Source organism: Phascolarctos cinereus, unplaced genomic scaffold (genome assembly GCF_003287225.1).
Source record: "Phascolarctos cinereus isolate Bilbo 61053 unplaced genomic scaffold, phaCin_HiC Scaffold_4;HRSCAF=312, whole genome shotgun sequence".
Classification (NCBI taxonomy): Eukaryota; Metazoa; Chordata; class Mammalia; order Diprotodontia; family Phascolarctidae; genus Phascolarctos; species Phascolarctos cinereus.
The window spans coordinates 721,451,616-721,471,015 of record NW_027555847.1 but is presented as its reverse complement, the minus strand read 5'-3'; the positions used below and the strand labels follow the sequence as shown (position 1 = coordinate 721,471,015).

Genomic DNA, 19,400 nt, shown 5'->3' with positions numbered 1-19,400 from the left:
TGTTGCGCTGCTTGGCAGTGGCTGCCACAATCTGGGGGCGTGCGTTAGAGGAGGCTAACGCCCGTGTTTATCTAAACCTTGTATCTCTCCCCCTGTGTCCTGGACACAGCTGCTGCTTTCTGTATTAAGTGCCTGAATACCTCATTTTGTCCAGGGTAGGGACTTAGTCGCATTCTATTCCTCCCTGACATGTCCACTCTCTTTCTTGGGCCTAGCTTTACAGGGCACGGTCAGTTTGACCAGCAGGTGGTGCCTAGGCACTGCCATTTCTGGGGAGGCTCCTTCTGACTTCCCCTCCCTTGCCCTACCTGCATCCTCTTCTCTTCCTGCCTCTGAATCGTTCTCTGAGCCTCCTCTGGGAGCGCTGGCAGGGCCTGGCAGGCCTCCCTGCACCTTCCTAGGTGATGGCAGGAGGCGTAGTCCCTGAGCACCTCGCCCCCTCCTGGCTTGGGGCAGGTGGGAGCGCCGGATTGGGAGCCAGGAACCCTTCGATCCCCCTCCTGGGAGCTCAGGGACTGCTGGGGAACATCCTTGTCCTCTCACCCAGGCCTTTTGTGAGGAAAGTGCTTCGCAAACCATCAAGCTTTCTAGAGAAGGGATCCCTCCTTTTGCTGCCCACATGTGATGACCATTGCCTAAGCACAGTGAGAAGATCCTAGAACATAAGAGCTGGCATGAGCCTCATCGGAAGCTGCCCTTTTATGTACCAGTCACCAGGCTAAGGCTGGACGGAATGGGGCTAGCTGGTGCCCAGTAGGGCAGCTAGAGGGGGCCTCAAGCAAGCAAGTCAGAAACATTTAATTGAATGACTTCTATGTGCCAAGCATTGTGCTAAGGGCTGGGAATAGGAAAAGAAGCAAAAGACAGTCCCTGTCCTTAAGGAGCTTAACATCGAACGGTGAGACAGTGCAAGCCAACACGTACAAAGCAAGTTGTAGGCGGGATAAATGGGAAATAATCAGCAGAGGAAAGGCCCTGGAATTCAGGGAGGCAGGGGAAGGCTTGCTGCGGAAGGGACCTAAAGGAAGCCAGGGAGGTAAGTGGTTGGAGTAGAGAGGCAGAGCCTTGCAGTCATGGAGGATGCCAGAGAAAACACCCAGAGCTGGGAGAAGGAGGGTTTTGTTCACGCAGCAGGTAGGAGGCCAGTGTCACTGGACTGAAGAGCATGAAGAGTACTGGGGAGTAAGGTGGGGGGAGGAGCTAGGTGACAAAAGGCTTTGAATGTCAAACAGAACATCTTGTATTAGATCCTGGAGGCCATAGGAAAGCACTGGAATTAATAGAGTTGGGGTGGTGACATGATCAGACCTGAGCTTTAGGAAAATTACTTTAGTGGCTGCATGGAGGGAGGATGGTCTGGAGTGGGGAGAGACTGGAGGCAAGCAGGAGCCCTCGCCAACCTTCTCACCCCAGCCTTGTCCAGGGCTACTGCAGTAGTCCAGGTGTGAGGAGATGGGGGCAGGGTCAGAGGAGAGAAAAGGGCATATTGGAGAGATGTTGCAAATGTGAAATTGTCAGGCATTGGCACCGGGTTGGATAAGGGGGGTGAGAGAGAGTGAGGTGTCCAGGATGACTCATTCCTAGGGTGTGAGCCTGAGAGGCTGGGAGGATGCCCTCCTCAGTAGTAGGGAAAGTAGCAAGGGAAGAGCTCTGTTTTCAGCATTTAAGTTCGAAAAATGAGCTCAATATGTTTACTAGACATTCACTTCAAGATGTATGAAGGGCAGTTGGTATGAGATTGTAAGTCAGTGGAGAGTTTGGGGCAGGAAAAGTAGATTTGAGAATCATCAGCATAGAGATGGTTAATTATGGAAATTAAATCTTTGGGAACCTGTAAGATGACCTGGTGAAGTGGTATAGAGGGAGTAGAGAAGAGGGCCCAGGCCCAGGCCTGAAGGATGCCTGTGACCAGAGACTTATGTGGAGGAGGATCCAGCAAAGGAGACAGAAAAGAAGTGGTCAGAGAGGGAGGAGGAGAACCAGGAGGCGTGGTGTCCCCAAAACCTAGCAAAGATGCTATCAAGGAGGAGAGAGTGGTCGACAGTGTCCAGGGCTGCGGAGAGTCGAGGAGAATGAGGATGCAGAAGAGGCCATTGAATCTGGCAGCTAGGAGATCACCAGTAACTTTGGAGAGAGCAGTGCGGTCCGAAGCCAGAAGAGAGTGAGAGGAGAGAAAGTGGAGCCACCGATTGTGGGCAGGCTTTTTGAGGAGGTTCGTGGCCAAGGTTAGACGAGAAATGGCGTGATAGTTACCAGGAAATGAGCCAGTAGAGAGGGAGAGATTGAAAATAATTGCAAGAATGGGGATGGCAAAAAGAGGGGCAGTCTGTTGGAGGAGATAGGATGGAATGGGATAGATCAATTGAACAGGTAGAGGGGACAGCCTTGGTAAGGAGGAAGGCCGCCTCATCATGTGAAAGGGGGGAAGGAGGAGAGAGGGGCAGAAGGCTCCTGAGTGATAGAGATGAAGAAAAGCAGAGAAGAAGGAGCACAAGTGAATGGCCTTAGTTTTTTTTCTGTAAAATCTGAGGTTCTCAAGGTTCTCAACCGAGTCAGGGGAGGGGAGCCTTTGGGTCTGAGGAAGGATGAGAGGGTTTGGAAGAGCTTAGGTGGAGAGTAGGATGCTTGACTGGTAAGGGAAGTATAGGGGCATTGCATAGCAGCATGAGGGTCCAGTTGAGGCTGGATAACCTCAATTTGTGGTGTACCCAGTCAGAATGATTGCGTGATTTTCTCCACCTTTGTTCAGCAGCATGGGTTGTAGGTATGAAGGTGAGTAATGGTGGGAGTGACCCAAGGCTGAGCCTTGGTTGGGTGTGATAATGAAATGATAGGGGGGCCAAGGATACAAGAGAGGAGGGTGGTGTAGAGTTGCATTGATTCATTAAGGGGGTCAAGATGGGAAGAAGAGGAGAGAGTGGTTAGTGCAGGGAAGATGGTTTGTGTAAGGGGATTTTAGAATTCTTAAATATAGAAGCGGTACCTTTGTGGGTGATGGTAAGGTCAAGGGCTTAACCATTTTTGTATGTGGCTGGGGTGAAACGAGTGGGTTGAAGAACTGAGTGGTTAGAGAGTTTGAAGAAGAGTTAATATGTATGTTGAAGTCCACTAGTATGAGGGCAAGAGTTGGGGAGGAGAGAAAAATTGTGAGCCATTGAACTCATTGAGGAAGGAAGGGCAGTGACTGGGGCAGATGGAGGAGGATTCTATAGATAGCAGCTATCTGGATTTTGATTGGGTGGTAGATATGAATATCATGGACCTCAAAGGAATAGAGGTTACTGAGGGCTGGAGGTAGGGTGAGAACTTGGGGGCAGCCAGGGGGCATAGTGGATAGAGAACTGGCCCTAGGGGACCTGCGTTCAAATCCGGCCTCAGACACATAATACTCATTGGCTGTGTGACCCTGGGCAAGTCACTTAACTCCATTGCCTAGCCAAAAAAAAAAAAAAAAGATAGGAGAAAATACATTCATTAATGCTGGGGCAGCTAGGTGGCGCAGTGGATAGAGCACCGGCCCTGAAGTCAGGAGGACCTGGGTTCAAATCCGGCTTCAGACCAAACACTTGAAACTTACTAGCTGTGTGACCCTGGGCAAGTCACTTAACCCCAATTGCAAAAAAAAAAAAGATTTTAGGGGCAGCTAGGTGGCGCACTGGATAGAGCACTGGCCCTGGAGTCAGTTCCAGTTCAAATCCAGTTCAAATCCAGCCTCAGACATATAACACTTACTAGTTGTGTGACTCTGGGCAAGTCACTTAACCCCAATTGCCTCACCAAAAAAAAAAAAAAGAAAAGGTAGGGGGAGAACTTGGCAGTGGGGAGCAAGGAGTATTCCAACTCCCCACCCTCCCCCATTCTGCCTCAACCTGTGTGCCTGAGAATGAGTAAAGGTGCGGCCAGTGCTGGGAAAAGGGGCCAGGGAGGCTGTCGTCAAGGTGGAAGCCAGGTTTCACCAGGAGCTAGGAAGCAGTGGGAGAGAAGGAAAGTTTGTTGCCTATGGAACAGGCATTCCAGAGGGCACAGTGGAGGGGCTTAAGTTGAAGCTTTGGGGTAGCAGGGTTGAGGGGGTTGGGAATGAGGAATTGGGTGGTAGGGGATAAGGAATAGGATTTGGATGGAGATGTACAGGAGTTCTGAGTCCCTGGGATGTGAAGGGTATGACCAGGTGGGAGAATGTTGAGGTGCCCTCAATGGAAATAGGGAACTTTGGAAGCGGATTGTGTTTTGGGGAAAAGGTAATAAGTTTTGTGTTGACAGGTTGAGTTGGAGATGTCTTTGGGACATCCAGGTGGAAATGTCCAGTAGGTAATTGTTAATTTAGGACTAAAGCTCAGGGAAGACCCTAGGGCCGGATAAATAGATCTGGGAGTCATATTCATAGAGATAAGTAACCTCCCAGAAACTGATTTGGTCCCCAGGTAAGAGGTGGAGAGAAAAGAGGGGGTGGTCCAGGTCAGAGCTGACAGGCCTCTCATTTCTATGCTATTCATTTCTATGGCATGATTACGTTAAGCAGTTCTACACCCAACTGTGTCCTTGTGGGGTGTGTTTCTAACAGTGGGATGTGCATTGCTGTGAGCCACACAGGAAAGCCAGTCTCATCACTAGTCATCCAGTCAGTCAAGAACCATTTATTAAGCCCTTTACTATGTGCCAGGCACTGAGCAGATGCTGGAGATACAGAGACAAGAGGGAACAAGCCCTTGCCCTCGATGGGCTTACATTCTAACGGGGAGACGATGTATCTACACATAAATACATACATACTACATTCAACGCGAATAGAAGGAGTTGGGGGCCAGGGTGGGGAATCAAGCATATCTTCATGCAGAAAGTGGCACTTGCAGGAAAACAAGGATTCTAAGAGTTGAAGGAAGGAGGGAGGGCATTTCAGGCATGGGGACAGCCAGGGCAAAGGCCCAGAGGTGGGAGATGGGAGTGCTGTACTATGGAAGAGTAAACAGCCCGTGGGGCTGGATCACAGAGTGGGGGAAAGGTTGTGGAGAGTTTGAAATGTGAATCCTGGAGGCAGTAGGGAGCCCCTGGAAGCTGTCAAGCAGGAGTGACATGATTCTCCTGCATTTAGGAGGCTTACTCTGGTGGCGGTGTGGAGGATGGAGTGGAGATGGAGGAGGCCTGTGTCAAGGAGACCAAAAGGGCTGTTTTGGGGCTGGACTTGGTCGTAGCCTGGCTGCCTGTTGGATATTGGGGTGTGGCAGGGAGAGTGAGGAGTGAAGGATGACTGCCAAATTGTGATGGTGTGGGGAACCAATATCCTTTGAAATGGGGTGAGATAGAAACAGGAATTATTGCCCTTGATACTTTGAAAGGCCTCTGGCTTTAGGCAGTGTGGGTGCTCCTCCTCCATGGTTCTGGGATGCCAGGGTTGAAAAAGTCATTGTCTGGTGGCCCTCCCCTTGGTGGTGAGCTGCTCTGCACTTAGCAAGGCTGGTTCCTAAAGGATGGACCCCGTTGGCCTATCAGTGCCCCTTACCTGAAGTCGTAAAGTCCCTTTTAAACTTTAACATTCTGTGACTCTCTAAACAAGGAAACTGAGGCCCTTAGAGGGTAAGTGACTTAGCCAATGGCATAGTGCTGGGACAAAAGCTCCTCACTGCCCTGCTCCTCAGAGTTGGTTGTTGGCCTCTGCACTACAGTAAATCTGTAGGAAAAGGGCCCTGTTGGTTGCTTGGGGATTTCACAGCCAGTGGCCCAATTTTGGAGCCTGTGAACCAGCTCAAGTTCTGGAGTCTTGAGTGACTCCAGTGAGGAGAAGCATTGATGAGGTCCAATGCCTCAGCCAGGGAGAGAAAAGGAGCCACATAAGAGTTTTAAAGAATCAGAAGAGCTCACATTCTCATGCCAGAGTGGTCACCACGTGAGTGGAGTGAAGGGGATGAATGGGAGAGGAGATGTGGAGTCAGGGCTTGGCCACTGACTGGTTCTGGAAAGGGATGGCGGAGGCACACGTGATGCTTACTGACTTCTTCTAGACAAGATGGCAAAGCAGCCCAATTCTCACAGAAGATAAAAGAGTAGCAGATCTAATAACTATTAAGAAAAATAAAGAGAAAACAAGGAGATTGGGGTTACTATGGAGGGGACCCAACCAGGGAAACTCAGCACTAGGGGGCTTTCCAGCTCCCATAGCCTTAGAGGGCACCAGTCTGGAAGCCTAAGCTTGGAAGGCAAGCACATGCTGACTCAGGGACTAGAAGACTGGAGGGCTTCAGTGGGGAGACCCTCCACCATGGGCCCAGATGTGAAGACAGGAGCCAGGAAAGTGGCCAAGCTCTCACTAAGATGGCAGCAATTAGGTTACATGGGCTAAGATGCCACCCCTCGCGTACAGGATGTTCACCTTGGCTATGAGCCTGCAAGGACCATGGTCCCCTTCACAGAAACAGAGAAGCTGGAGGAGGGATGGACTTAGGGGGAAAGATGATGAGTTGGATTTTGAATATGTTGAGTTTGAGATTGCAATAGGACATTCAGATGAAATACCTAGCCGAGTGCTGACTATACAGGGCTGGAGTTCATCAGAGATTGGGACTAGACATAGAAATTTAGAAGTTGTTTTCAAGGATACAATTCAACCTATGAGATCACCAAGGGAGAATGTAGAGAGAGAAGAGAAAAGGAATTGGGACTGAGCCTTGAGAGATGCCCATATTTAGGGGGCAAGAGGTCTGTAAAAATTTGGAAGAGGGGCCTGAGGAATAAATGGTCAGACAGAGCAAAATTGAGTGTGATGGGCAAGTCAAGGAAATGAACATCATCTTAGGATGTGTTAAGAGAGGTATCGTGTTTGGGATTAGGGAAAAGATGGTTCTGCTGTAATTTGGGTCTTGGTAGGTCAGTTTTGGTCAGCCCATGTTGGAGTCTGGTCTTCAGTTTGCGGGGTCAAATTTAAAGAAGGATGTTGATAAACTGGGGAATATCTAGAGGAAGATGACCAGGATGAGGAAAGAATTTGAGATTAGGATACATGAGGATCATCTGTTCAAGGAACTGGGGATGTTTTGCCTGGAGAAGAAGACTTGGGGGCTGTGATAGAGGACTTCAAATATGTGAAGGGCTGCCATTTTGAAGAAGAGCTGGAGCAGGGGTGGGGAACCTGTAGCCTCGAGGCCACATGTGGCCCTCTAGGTCCTCAAGTGCAGCCTTTTGACTGAATCCAAGGTAGAGAACCTGTGGCCCTGAGGCCACCTGTGGCCCCACCCCTGGGCCAGACTATTCTGCTTGCCCTCAGAGGGCTGAATTAGGAGCAGTGTGAAGAGGTTGCAAAGAGGCCTGATGTCAAGAGAAACTTCATAACAATGAGCTTGATCTCTGCCAAGGGAGGTAGTGCATTTACCAGTCCCCGTGAGTCTTTACATGAAGTCTTGATGGTCCCCCATTGGATATGCTGTAGAGAGGAATCTTCTTTTGGGACTGGTGTGACTAGTTGGCCTCCACGGGCTTTCTAGCTCTTTGATTTGGTGATGTTGTAGGTTGTGGAAGTTGATGCCGGCAAATTGGAAGGCCAGGGTATCCTAAGGTATGTCACTGTCAACATATTGAAGTCTCCAGTGGTAGAGGGGAAGACTGAGCCAGCTGCCACACCTGAGAAAGCAGACGGGTGGGTTGGTGTCAGTGAATGGATTGGGCATCTCTGGCAGTGGGAGCTTTGGTGGAGTGAAGATGAGTGGCAGTGAGGACCAAGGGGAAGGGTGTTCTAGAGTCTCCGTGGTCTAGAGTGTTTGGGGGCAGAAGAAAATGTGGCTTCCCATGAATACTGAAAGGGAGAAAATTCAAGAGGAAGATCCTTAGCATTGAGGAGAGTTTGTTGAGGAGAAGAGGCTCGGACAGTTGGGTAGTGACTGAGCTAGGCAGGGATGAAAGTATGGGGAGAGAAGAACTTGCCCTGAGGAAAGGACAGGTTGTTTGCCATAGGAAAAGGGAAGTAGGGGCCAGGGTTGATGATAATGAACGTCCTAAAGATGAAGTGATGGAAGCAGCCCCCAACATGATGAGGCATTTTGAGGCTTGGATAGCCCCTGAATTCTGCCTCTCCATCCTAGTCCTCACGAGTGGTTGCTGCTGGCCCCTGGTAGTTTAGTCTGGTGCTAGAGGCTGCTACAAGCCTGGGCATATGTCCTTCCTCTCTCCTTCTACCTGGCTTGTGGCAGCAGCATGAACAATGGTCCTTCTCTCCTTAGGGTTGTGGACCCTTAGGCCCATGGCTCACGTGTGGCAGCAGGGAGCAGGGTGGCTCCTGATCCCGCCAATGCATGTGGTGTATTGTTTGAAGTGGCCAAGGGGGACATTGGGACCCTTCCCCATCTAGCAGTGGCAGCTGCTGGTGGTGGAGAATGCAGGGAGGAGCCAAGGCTGAGGCAGCAGCAGGGGCAGGGACAACATGGCAGCACCCATTTCCCTGGCTTCAGTAGTGACAGTAGGTCATACTCCCTCACTTCAAGAGTCCTGTAAGGTGGAGAGCTAAAGGACTGTGGGCCTCATTTTACAGATGGTGAAATGGAGAGGTTGTGGCTTGCTAGTAGCTTCTGAGTCTGGGGCCAGTGCCTGTTCCACTAGACGGTCCTCTCCCTGGCAGTTTCCAGGGCAGTGAGGCCATCCTGGCACAAGGAAATGGGGTGGAACATGGTTGTGGGGGCACAGACAAGAAATCCTCAGGATGTATATGAGGCCCGGCAGAGACCCTGGGAGAAACTGGGGTTTAATTTAGTGGTGGTTTTCACTTACGCTGATGTCTCTGCATGGTCAGGAGCTGGCCCTGGTTTCTGTGGAGCTGTGGGATTTCCGTCAGGTTCCACTCCATGGGACAAGTTTCAAATAGGGGCTGGTAAGGGGTTGGGTCTGTGGTCTGAAGGTCAGGCTGTTTAAGTGCACAGAGATTCCTCACCAATTCAAATCAACAAGTTTTAAGTTTCTCCTGCATTGAGGGACCTGGTTTGGTGATAAGGATGTAGAGATGAAGAATGCCACAATCCCTGCCCTCCAGGAGCTGATGATCTAATAAGGTAGACGGGACATGGGCACGAATGAACACACCACGAGGAAGAAGGGGACGAAGCCAACCTTTTAAGTGCCAAGGAGCCAGAGGATGGGGAATGTTTCATGGAGAAAGTGGCACCAGAACGGACCTTGAACGAAGAGCCAGACTGTCAGAGACAGTGGAGGATTGAGTCTGTGCTGTGCAGAGGGGACAGAGACAGGACCGAGGGCCAGGGAAAAGTCTGACAAGCTGGAATCCTTGGCGTCTGGAGCAGAGCAAGCATAGGGACAGATGGTGGCGGGTCAGTGGGTGCCACCAGACTTTGTGCCAGGGGCACGGCGTGGGGTACAAGATTAGCACTCTTCATTTGCAGGGGTTCTTAAGACATCACCCAAGTCCTTCATTTGACAGGTAAAGGAATTGAGGCCCAGTGAGGGGCTAGGATTTGTCTCAGGTCACACAGAGAGTAAATGGCAGAGTCAGGATTTGAACCCAGGTCTTCAGACTCCAACTGCAGGCTCTTTGTACTGTAGCACCTGGCCTCTGACAAGAGTCAGCTGAATCCTGGGAAGACGCATGGCCATTAGGCAGTGAACGTGAAACGTGGTGGGATGGATCGCAGCCTGGGCCTGCACCATGGCACAGATGGCTCTGCTCTCGGCCTCGTAGGCTCAGGGCATCTGGAATGGCCCATTGGCTCAGCTCATTGCCCTTGCTGTGATCGGAGGCCGCTACATCCGTTGTCTCACTTGTCCCTTGTGCCATATAGAGAACAAAAGTAGCCTTCTCCCCGTCGCCTTTTCACAGTGTATTTTTAGTGGCCCCTGCTGGTTGGGGAGGCAGGCAGGAAGAACACCAAGCCAGTCTGAAAGTCCTCTGGCCCCGGCACTTCCCTTCCGGAGCCTGTGCAGATCCACTGGCCATTCCTTTATGAGCCTGGCCAGTGGAGGGTCTTAGGGCTCACTAGGGCAGCAGGGCAGGACCTTCCACTTCCCAGAAACCTTTCTCAAGTCCTGACACCCTCACTGGGATAGTGCTCAGGGAGCAGCCTCGTAGCCTTGCCTGGGGCCTTAGCTTGGGACGGCCTGCTGGGTACACCACCCTGTTTGGGAGATACAGACTGGCTGTTGTCCTGGTCCTCAGGGAGCTCCCAGCGGAGGAGCAGGGAACATAGCATCCGTACAGATGCCAAGTACCCACGACGCAGCAGTCTCTATGGACAGTCACACCAGCTCTCCTGGGCAGGAGTGTGAGGATAGAAGGGACTGGGAGGGCCTCTGGCTGTTCTTTGCTCGAGCCCAGGTCACAGGACTCCCACTCCCAAGTTCTCAGAGTGACCTCTGAAGGAACCTCATTCAGCCCACACCTGGAGGAATCCAACTTCTCTGATGCATGGTCCGCTAAGTCTAGGGTTCTTTCCTTCACATCTGGCTGCCACCTATTTCTGGGCTGCTCCTGGCATCTCCCTTCTCTGCAGAGGGCAGAGGAGGGAAATGGGCATTGTTTCTGTGGGTCATTTTTACTAACCTCCCACCCCCACCCCATCCGGGAGGGCTGTGTAGCTAAGGAAAAGATCTCTTTCTAATACTGGGTATCATTCTCTGAAATTTCATAGGATGAAAATTTACTCCAGGTCTGCCTGCCAGAATCTTATATCAATAGGAACTAGAAACAGTTATAGGACACATAAAAGTGTAGACATCGGAAGTAGCTCATATTTTGTAAAACAGCTGAAGTGGTCACGATCACTGGAGCTCAGTGCAAGTGAGGTTAGCTGGCCAGGGAAGGGGCACAGAAGTGCTGGATGGAGGCCCTTTGATGGCTAGAGCTCTCTAGGGTGGTTCTGAGTAACAGGTCAGGGACGTCTAATGGAAACATTTGGCTTTTCCAGCATCCACCATTGTGGGAACAACTGGGAGGTTGTGTTGGGTGGTGGGAAGGGCCTTGAATTTGGAAGCAACTCACATTCCACATGCATCTGTAAAGTGCAAGGCACTTCGGGTACAGAGATGAAGCAGGGCACAGTTCCTGCCCTCGAGGAGCTTACAGTCTACTGGGGGAACAGAACGTGGGCACCCATAAATATGAAACAAAGTAGAATGTGAAATCCTGACAAAATGCTCAAGGAAGTTGGAGTCCAAACACAGTTCAGTTCCTGCATATACTATTTTATTAGCTGTGTGGCCTTTTACAAGTCACACCTTCACCAACCAGCTTCCTCATCTATAACCTGGCGATGAGCTGCTCATCCATGCAGCCCAATGTCACAGGAGAGTTGTGAGGAAAGGGCTTTGTAAGCACTGAGATGGCTGTGTCCGTGTAGGCTGCTCCTACTAACTGCAAGGCAAGCTCCAAAGCTCTGCTATTTGCTTAGTAGGTGCTTTATAAATGCTGAATTGTTAGAGTTGAATTGAATTGGGAAGAATACTAGGTCAAGGTTTTCGGCTTGCTTCTGTCCTGGACAGTCATGAATACTTATAGGATCATAGATTTGGGGCTGGAAGCGGCCTTGACCATCATCTAGTCTAATCCTCTCATTTTCTAGAGGAGGAAACTGAGACCTAGCAAGTGACTTGCCCAAGGTCACATAGGTAAATAATAGCAGAATTGGAATTCCCCCTCCACCCCCAACTTCTTCCTAAAGTGTCATGCCTCCCTGGGGGAGGTGTGGGGAGCCTTTGCTTGAACTTCAGGAGTGTCTACAAAGCAGGGCCTTTGTGCGGGCAACTCTGCTCATTGCTGGAGTGGGTGCAAAGGTTGACTGAGGAATAGATCATGTCATAGGGAGCCATGTCATCTGCACAGATGGCAGTTACACGGAAGGGTCCACTAGATGGGTGAGAAGATGTGGGAGCTGAGGTCTGTAAGATAGAGGCTGAAGGCCATGGGGGGATGGGGTACAGAGAAGGCTGCTTGGAAGAGGTAGCACTGAGCCGGGCCCTGAACGGGGCCAGCTAGCATGTCAATGGGCGCCGCCGCTGCCATCAGGGACTGGCTCGAAGCGCTTCTGTCCAGATTGCCTCAGTATGATTTCCTCACACTCATGGTGTCCCAGAGAAATGGCAGCATTTTTGTTCTTTCTTTTAATTAAAATTCTTTGGGGAAACTTTGCTGCTCATTTGCGTGCACAGCAGTGCCAGCCCGTGTGAGCTGGTGAGGAGTGGGCAGGTGAGATCCACGCCTCCTCCACAGCATGCTGTCAGCTTGCCTGCTGTCTTGAAATACCTCTCACTTGCTAGGGAAGGGTGGGGCGGCCTCCTGAGTGGAACTGTCAATCCTCCGAGAATGAGGTGCTTTCTGGGTCGCTGGCTTCTTTTGGTTATAGAAATAATTTGGGAAGTCTCAAAGCTCTCTCTCAGCGTTCTGATTTACTGGAGCCGACTCAGCCCATCAAATCTAAACCCAGCCCCTTTAGGGAGGTGGGAACAGTACCCAGGACAGGGCATAGTGAGAGCACCAAACTCCATTTCCTTTTGACTCTCTGCCCACTATTCCTTGGGTAGAACTGGCCCTTCCCTCTGGGACTTTTGAATCTGGACAAGCCCATTGTGTGTGGTTGGGCACACAGTGCGGTTTGCCCTAGGACCCCAGCTTTCCAGACCTGGACCCCCCTGCTGCTGCACACCGTGATATAGTACAAACCAACAAAACAGCCGGGATTGTTTGGATGATTTTATTTTCTTAAGGTGGACAGCCTCTGACCTGATTTTGTCACTTCCCTCCCTCCCAACTTTCTGAAAGCCCTTAACCGAGAATCCTCACACTCGTCCTGGACCACATGGGAGGGAACAAAGGGCGAGTGAAGATTTCCACTACGCTGGCCACTTCGGCAATGGCTGGACATGTATTTGTGCCACCTATTTCTTCCTGGACAAGTCTGAAAACAGGCTTTTATGGTTGGGATATAGCAGAAGGCAGGACTGTATGATGGGAGGGCATGTTTCTTGGTGGAGTCCCCATGACATACTCTTTTAATCTTCCATCAGACACCCAAACTCTCTGGGCCTTCACAGGAATTGGGGCTGCTGAGCGTCAGCCTGTGATGATGAGATGATAATGGGGAGCCCGGAGATGCAGTTGTCTCTTTGCCCTCCATCCCTAATTGAACTGAAGAGCTGAGAACTTACTTTTTTAAACACCAACACATCTAGTTATTGTTCACAGAGCTCCCACATTAACCTTCATCAAATACACTATGTTTGAAAAGTGAAAAATAGAACCCCAAACCTCAGCAGGAGCGAATGGGATTTTGTAGGGGCTTATATTCTACACCTTTAAGGTCAGGAGCCCCAGGAGGCTGGTAGAGTCTGACCACATTTCCCAGAACTTCCTTCCGCGATCCAAAGCTACCCATTGGTAGGTTTTATACCCAGCAAGCCAAACACACGAACAGCCCTCTTAGAAAAACACACGCACACGTGCGCACGTGCACACACACACACACACACACACACACACACGCCAAATAACTATCGTGCGATTTCTTTTTACAATCCATATTTTAAAATGAACACTCATTTGCCTTTTTTCAATTTTCTATAATTTTTTTTCCTCATCTGTAAAACACCACAAGATTTGCCCTCCCCACCCTCCTCAAAAAAGTCGAAGAAGAAAGCCCACATCTGGACGTAGAAAACTCATGACTAATACAAGAATCCCTGGCCCCGTTCTGGCCTGGTTTGATTTTGATGCACGTGTCTTTGAAGCTTTTGTAAACAGCTCCAAGGGGGCGACAGTCAGATTGGGAACCCTAAGCTAGGTCTGTGCCGTTGGCTTCTGAAGGCGTGGAGGGCACCTGGGGTGAGCCCTATGCAGAGCAGAAGCAGCCACATCGAGCCTGTGTGGACTTCCAAAGCCCCCGCTCACCTGGGTGCCTCTGCTTGCTTGCCTGTCTTGTCCCACAGGCCTTGCCTTCCTTCTGGAAACCCAAGGCAGGTGGCCCATTCTCACCACTCTGCCTCTTCTGCGAGGTGGTGAGACGGCCCCAAGGCCAGGTGGATGCTTATTTGCTCCACAGAATGGAGCGGCTCTTAAGAAAGCCAAATGAAGTGGATGGCTTGAGCTTACGGTGACTATAGTGAACATACTTCATGCGCCTCCGAAAGCCCTCTTTGGGGAACTTTGCAAATGTGTTTATATATGTATATGTCTAGCTATCTACCTACCTACCTATCTAGCTCTCTCTATATATCTGAATATATATATGTACTTCTGCAAAAGATGCGGGGCACGAGGAAATAGAGGGGAGGCGTGAGCGTGGCTCACTTCCCCGCCTCGCCCCCGCCTTTTCTCGTTGGCCTTCCAGGGCTGCCCTCTGTGGATCTTCACCAGCAGCGGGGTGGGCTCCTCTCCATTGCTTTCACCACAGGCAGATGGATCCGTCCGTCGCAGCGCGCTCCTAGCAGAGGCCGATGTACTTGAGATTGTTCTGAATGATGACGTCCGTGACCGCGTCAAAGACAAACTGGATGTTACTGGTGTCGGTGGCACACGTGAAGTGGGAGTAGATCTCCTTGGTCTCCTTGTTGCGATTCAAGTCCTCGAACTGGCGCTGGATGTAGACGGCCGCCTCCTCGTAGGTGTTCTGGCCCTTGTACTCGGGGAAGCAGACGGCGAGCGGGATGCGCCGGATCTTCTCCGCCAGCAGGTCCTTCTTGTTCAGGAAGAGGATGAGGGAGGTGCTGACGAACCAGTTGTTGTTGCAGATGGAGTCAAAGAGGCGCAGGCTCTCGGCCATCCGACTCTGCAAGGGGAAGGAAGCATTGGGGTTTAGTCAGAGCCACAGAGGGAGAGAGCAAGGCGGCCTCCCCCGCTCCTGGGAGCCAGGGCTTGGGAGAGCGCGCGGGACTGGGAGCTCATTACCCACCGAGGCGGCCCGCTCCACTGTTGGGCAGTCTAGTGCTTAGAGAGTTTTCTCTTACATTGAACTGAAATTGGCCTCCCTGGCACTTTCTTCCATTGGTCCGGGTTCTCTGGACCCACTGGGCCAATGCACCTTCAAGTGCTTGAAGACAACGTGTATACTTCCTTCCCTCCCCCCAAACACTACACTTGTTTAGCTTACAAATCTCGGAGGAGAGAATCCGGTAGGCGAGGGCAGAGAAAGCCCGTTCTCTTAGGGCCTGGCCTCCAGGTCCTTCCCAATCCCAGCCGCCCTTTTCTAGGCTAGCGCCAGCTTGTTCACGGCCTTCCTAAAATGTGGCGCCAGAGCTGGGTGGTGTTCTCCAAGCAGGACCCAAGACAGCGGGACCATCGTCTCCCCTGGGCCAGACAGCGATCACGTTTGGGGGCAGTGAGAAGCCCCACATCTTTTCTCCACACCCAGCGGCCTAGCCTCATCCCTACCCTCTTACCCTTGGGTGCCTGGTTTTTGGGAGGCACTTCACGTGCAAGACTTCTTATTTATCCCTGTTTAAATTTCATCGTGGTCTTCCAGCACGTCTTATGGACCCACAGAACCAGAGAGCCCTCCTTTCCATCCACGGAGGAGGAAAATGATGTACTAAGGCTTGTGTCAGGTCAACAAGCTGATGGAAACTCTCCTGGGCAGCTGCCTCTGCCAGCGGAGAGCCAGAGACATTTCTGAGCACTTTTATCAACAACAGCTCTGAGAAGGCAAGGGTTAATGTCCCCATTTTATAGATGAGGAAGCCGTTTGTCCAACTCAGCTGGTGAGTGCGGGCATCCGAGACTTTTCTGTCACAGTCCTATCAGTCAACAAACATTTATGAAACCCCTACTGTGTGCCAGGCACTGTGCTAAGTGCTGGGGATACAAAGAAAGGCAAACGTCAGTCCCTACCACCACGGAGCTCCCAGTCTAATGGGACAGACAGCGTGCAGACAGCTATGGACAAACAAGGTAGGTGCAGGATAGATTGGAAAGGTGCTTGAGTTAAGAGGGATCCAGGATGGCTTCCTCAAGAAGGCGGTTCATGGAGGGTGTCCCAAGGGTCGGTGCAGCTTTATGCCTTCACAGCTCCAGACTGCACTAAGACTTTTGGAACGACTTGTCTACTCCCCATTTGCAGGGCCTGGGCTCTCCCTCGCTGGTCCTTGCCCAGGCCTTCCCCAGGCGCCCATCCTCTTGGCAGCCCTGCCTTTTCTTCTCTCTCATCCCCAGTCTGACTCAGCCTGGCAGGAGCCTATGTGGACATACGACCATCTGTTGACGATTCTGTCTTCTCTGTTTTGTTTGTGAGTGGGGCTATGGCAAAAAGACAAGTTGGTGTGGGGATGAATGCACGCTGGGCCCACCACTTCCAGGCTGGGTGCTGACCCCACCAGTTTATGCAACAAGAGGAATGGGGACCAAGCTGCTGTCAGGAGAGGCCCAACCTCATTCACGGATGAAGAAACTGGGAGCCAGAAAGGTCAGGGGCGGAGCTGGGGCTTGCACCCTGACTTTCTGACCTCAATTCCAGGTTATTTTCCTATCCCCTGCTGTCTCCTAAAGACATCTCTGGGCCTCTGTGGGGCTTTCTAGAGTATATCTCTCACTTGCTAAAAGTCAGAACCAAGATTTGACCTCAGACCTTCTAACCTCAAGCCCAACATTCTTTCAATACCAAGGTGGGAGGCAGAGGTTGAAGGGGAAGGCTGTGCCCTGGAGGTGCCCTTTCTCTCTAGAGGAACCCAAGGAGCATGCAGCATCTGAGGCAGTCCACCCCAGGGCACAGTGAAAGCTGGTCCCCTGGCACTCCCTAGGCCAGGCTTGATCCCCAGACCCCCAGGGAACCTCCTCAGCTGTGCAGAAGACACAGGGATCAATCAGCCTGGGTCCCAGGGGTAGAGTCTGGCTCAGGCTTGGGGACACAGAGGAGCCCCTGCACAAACAATCCGGGGTGCTCTGCTCAGGAATATGGATGTCCCCATTCCAATCCCGAGCTCGCTCTTTGCTTTGGTGGTGATGACTGTCCATGGGGGTTTCCTTTTACTGAGTCTAGAGTTCAGAGGCTGGAGGAGCCAGGGACTCAGGGGCAGGGACCTGGCCCTAGTCTGGCAGTGCATGGAGGGCTGGAGCTGGGCTGTGACCTGGCTTCTCCCACAATCAAGGAACTTCAGGGTGTTTAGGTCAGAGGCTCTTAACCCAGGGCCTGAGGACCTATTTGTTGTATTATTTAGATTATTTCAATGTGAATGGTTCCCTTGTTGTCCTATATATTTTATTTCATGCAGCCCTCGGTGTGGGATGCAGTCTGATGATGATTTAGTGATATCTGGGCTGTTGCCCAAAGGGCAGTGGGCATGGCCGACTAGGACAAAGGAAAGTGAGGGTCAGGGAGGGGATGCGGCTTGCCCAGGGCCACTTGCTGGCAAGCCTAGAGTCCAATTAAAATACATTTTAAAAAAGTTTATGACATAGTTAACAAATGTAAGGTCATTTGCCATCAGGTGAGAAGAGGAAATGCCTGGGCCAAAAGCAATCTCTGCTTCACCCTCATTTGTCACTAGGACAAAGCTCTGTGCTTCAGGTGTGCTGCGTTTTTTCCTGGTTAATAGATACTGAAATGCTCCTATAACCTAGCAGAGGACAAGGCTCTTACTAACATCAGCAGTGGTCCAGTGATAGGTACACAGATTCAGTGATAGACATACAGCATCTAGAATGAGGGAGATGATGGCCTGCTGTCCTTTACCCAGATCAGGCCCCAAGTGGAATATTGTGCCCAGGCTAGTGCCAATCTGACAAGCGTCCAGAGGAAGGTGACTAGGCCATAGGAGGACTGGCTGATGGAGCTGAGGACACTGAGTCTGGACTCGAGAAATCTTAGGGAGAGCATGGGCTCTGTCTTCAAGGGTAGGAAGGGTTATTATGTGAAAGACTGGTCTTGCTTGACCCCAAAGGACAAAACCATAAACAAAGGGAAGAAATAGTAGGCCCACAGATCTCAGCTTCCTCGAATGAGGAGCTTCCCACCAGCAAGGTCTCCCTCCCATCCGTGGTCTCCAAGGGCGTGGTTGGGGATGCTTTGCAGGGGCTTTCTGCTTAGGTCCTCATTGGACTCGGTGGCCCCTGAGGTCCTGTCCTGCTGCTCCAGGGTTCTTTGAACTTTGCTGAGGGACCCTGGCAAATGAGATCCTCAGCATAACCTGTAAGGCAGGCAGATACTAAGGCTGTTCTAGGGTTGGTTGTCTTGACACCCCAAATGACAACTTGTTGAAATAGGAGGCATCGCTATTTTGAGCTGTAACTTGGCAAGTGGTTCTGCTATTGTAGCATCTTTCCCATTAGTGATGGGTAGTTTCCTCTCAGGATTTCAGGCCTGCAGGAGTGGAGCAAATCCCCTGGTTCTACTCTCCTCAACGGTGCCCCATCCTGCCTGGCCAACCTGACCTCCTTTCCTGGAAATGTCTGTTCCATTCTGGGCATGCCAGCCTCTTCTCTGTGGCTGCAATGCTTTGGGAGAGGGAGTGGGAGCACCTTGTGTGGTGGGGAAAGCACTGGATTCAAGTCTTAGCTCCACCATTTACTAGCAATGTGATCTTGGGTAAATCATTTCCCCTCAGCCTCTGTTTTTAAAATGAAGGGGTTGGCCTAGATGATGTATAAGGCCCCTTAGAGCTCTAGCCTGAAGTTGCCCTTCCCCCTTCCCAGAGCTAATCACTCTGGGAGAAATGAGGGTGAAGCAGAGATTGCTTTTGGCCCAGGCCTTTCCCCATGCCCAAAGGCATTTCTGCACCTCACCTGATCTCAAATGATCTTACATTTATTAACTATGTCATGAACTTTAAAAATATATACATATATTTTATTTGGACTCTAAGCTCGCTAGCAAGTGACCCTGGGCAAGCCATGGGTCCTCCCTGACCCTCAGTTTCTTCATTTGTACAATGGGGATGGTAATATCTGCTGAGCCTGCCTCCTCTGCTTTTTGGACCTCAGCATGTTGTTTTATGATCACCATTGTATCTCTGTCAGCGCTTTGCATGCAGTAGGGGCTTAATAAAGGTTGGCTTGACTTGAATGCTTCTCCCTCCTGCAATCCTGAAGAACCAATGAGAAATCGCCTCCCTGCTATGCGGAGGCTCCAGACAACTCTGATAGCCTTAACAAACCTTAATAAAGGTAACGTGCCCAGCTCACATAGCGCTTTCAATCATCCTGGGAAACCACTTGTCAGAGTACTGCAGTAGCCTTTTCATAGATGAGGAAACAGATCTGGAGAGGAGAGGGGTTTGCCGTGGCCACATGTGGGCATCACATGTTCATTAACCTCAACCCCGGGTCTACCGATGTCGACCTTCTGCCCAGGTCACTTCTCACTTTGCTGCCCCGCCTTCCCACCTGGTCGGCTCTCCACACCTGCCTGCCAGTGATATGGCCCATTCCTTGCTGGCCAGCCTTGATTGTGAAGACATTCTTCCTTCTATCAAATGGAAACCAGCCTCCCTGTTAT

At 51.1% G+C, this 19,400-nt stretch overlaps 2 protein-coding genes across 4 annotated transcripts in view; one reads left to right on the top strand and one right to left on the bottom strand.

Annotated features, from left to right (window-relative positions):
• RSPH14 (radial spoke head 14 homolog) overlaps positions 1–19,400 on the top strand; it is a 187,387-nt gene that overhangs the window by 26,720 nt on the left and 141,267 nt on the right. The gene's annotated exons all lie outside the window — the stretch shown is intronic.
• Positions 12,659–19,400, bottom strand: part of GNAZ (G protein subunit alpha z) — a 108,411-nt gene continuing 101,669 nt past the window's right edge. The window contains exon 3 of the mRNA XM_020996610.2: positions 12,659–14,744. Coding sequence (XP_020852269.1) covers positions 14,400–14,744 — 345 coding nt within the window. The 3' untranslated portion in view covers positions 12,659–14,399. The remainder of the gene's footprint in view (positions 14,745–19,400) is intronic.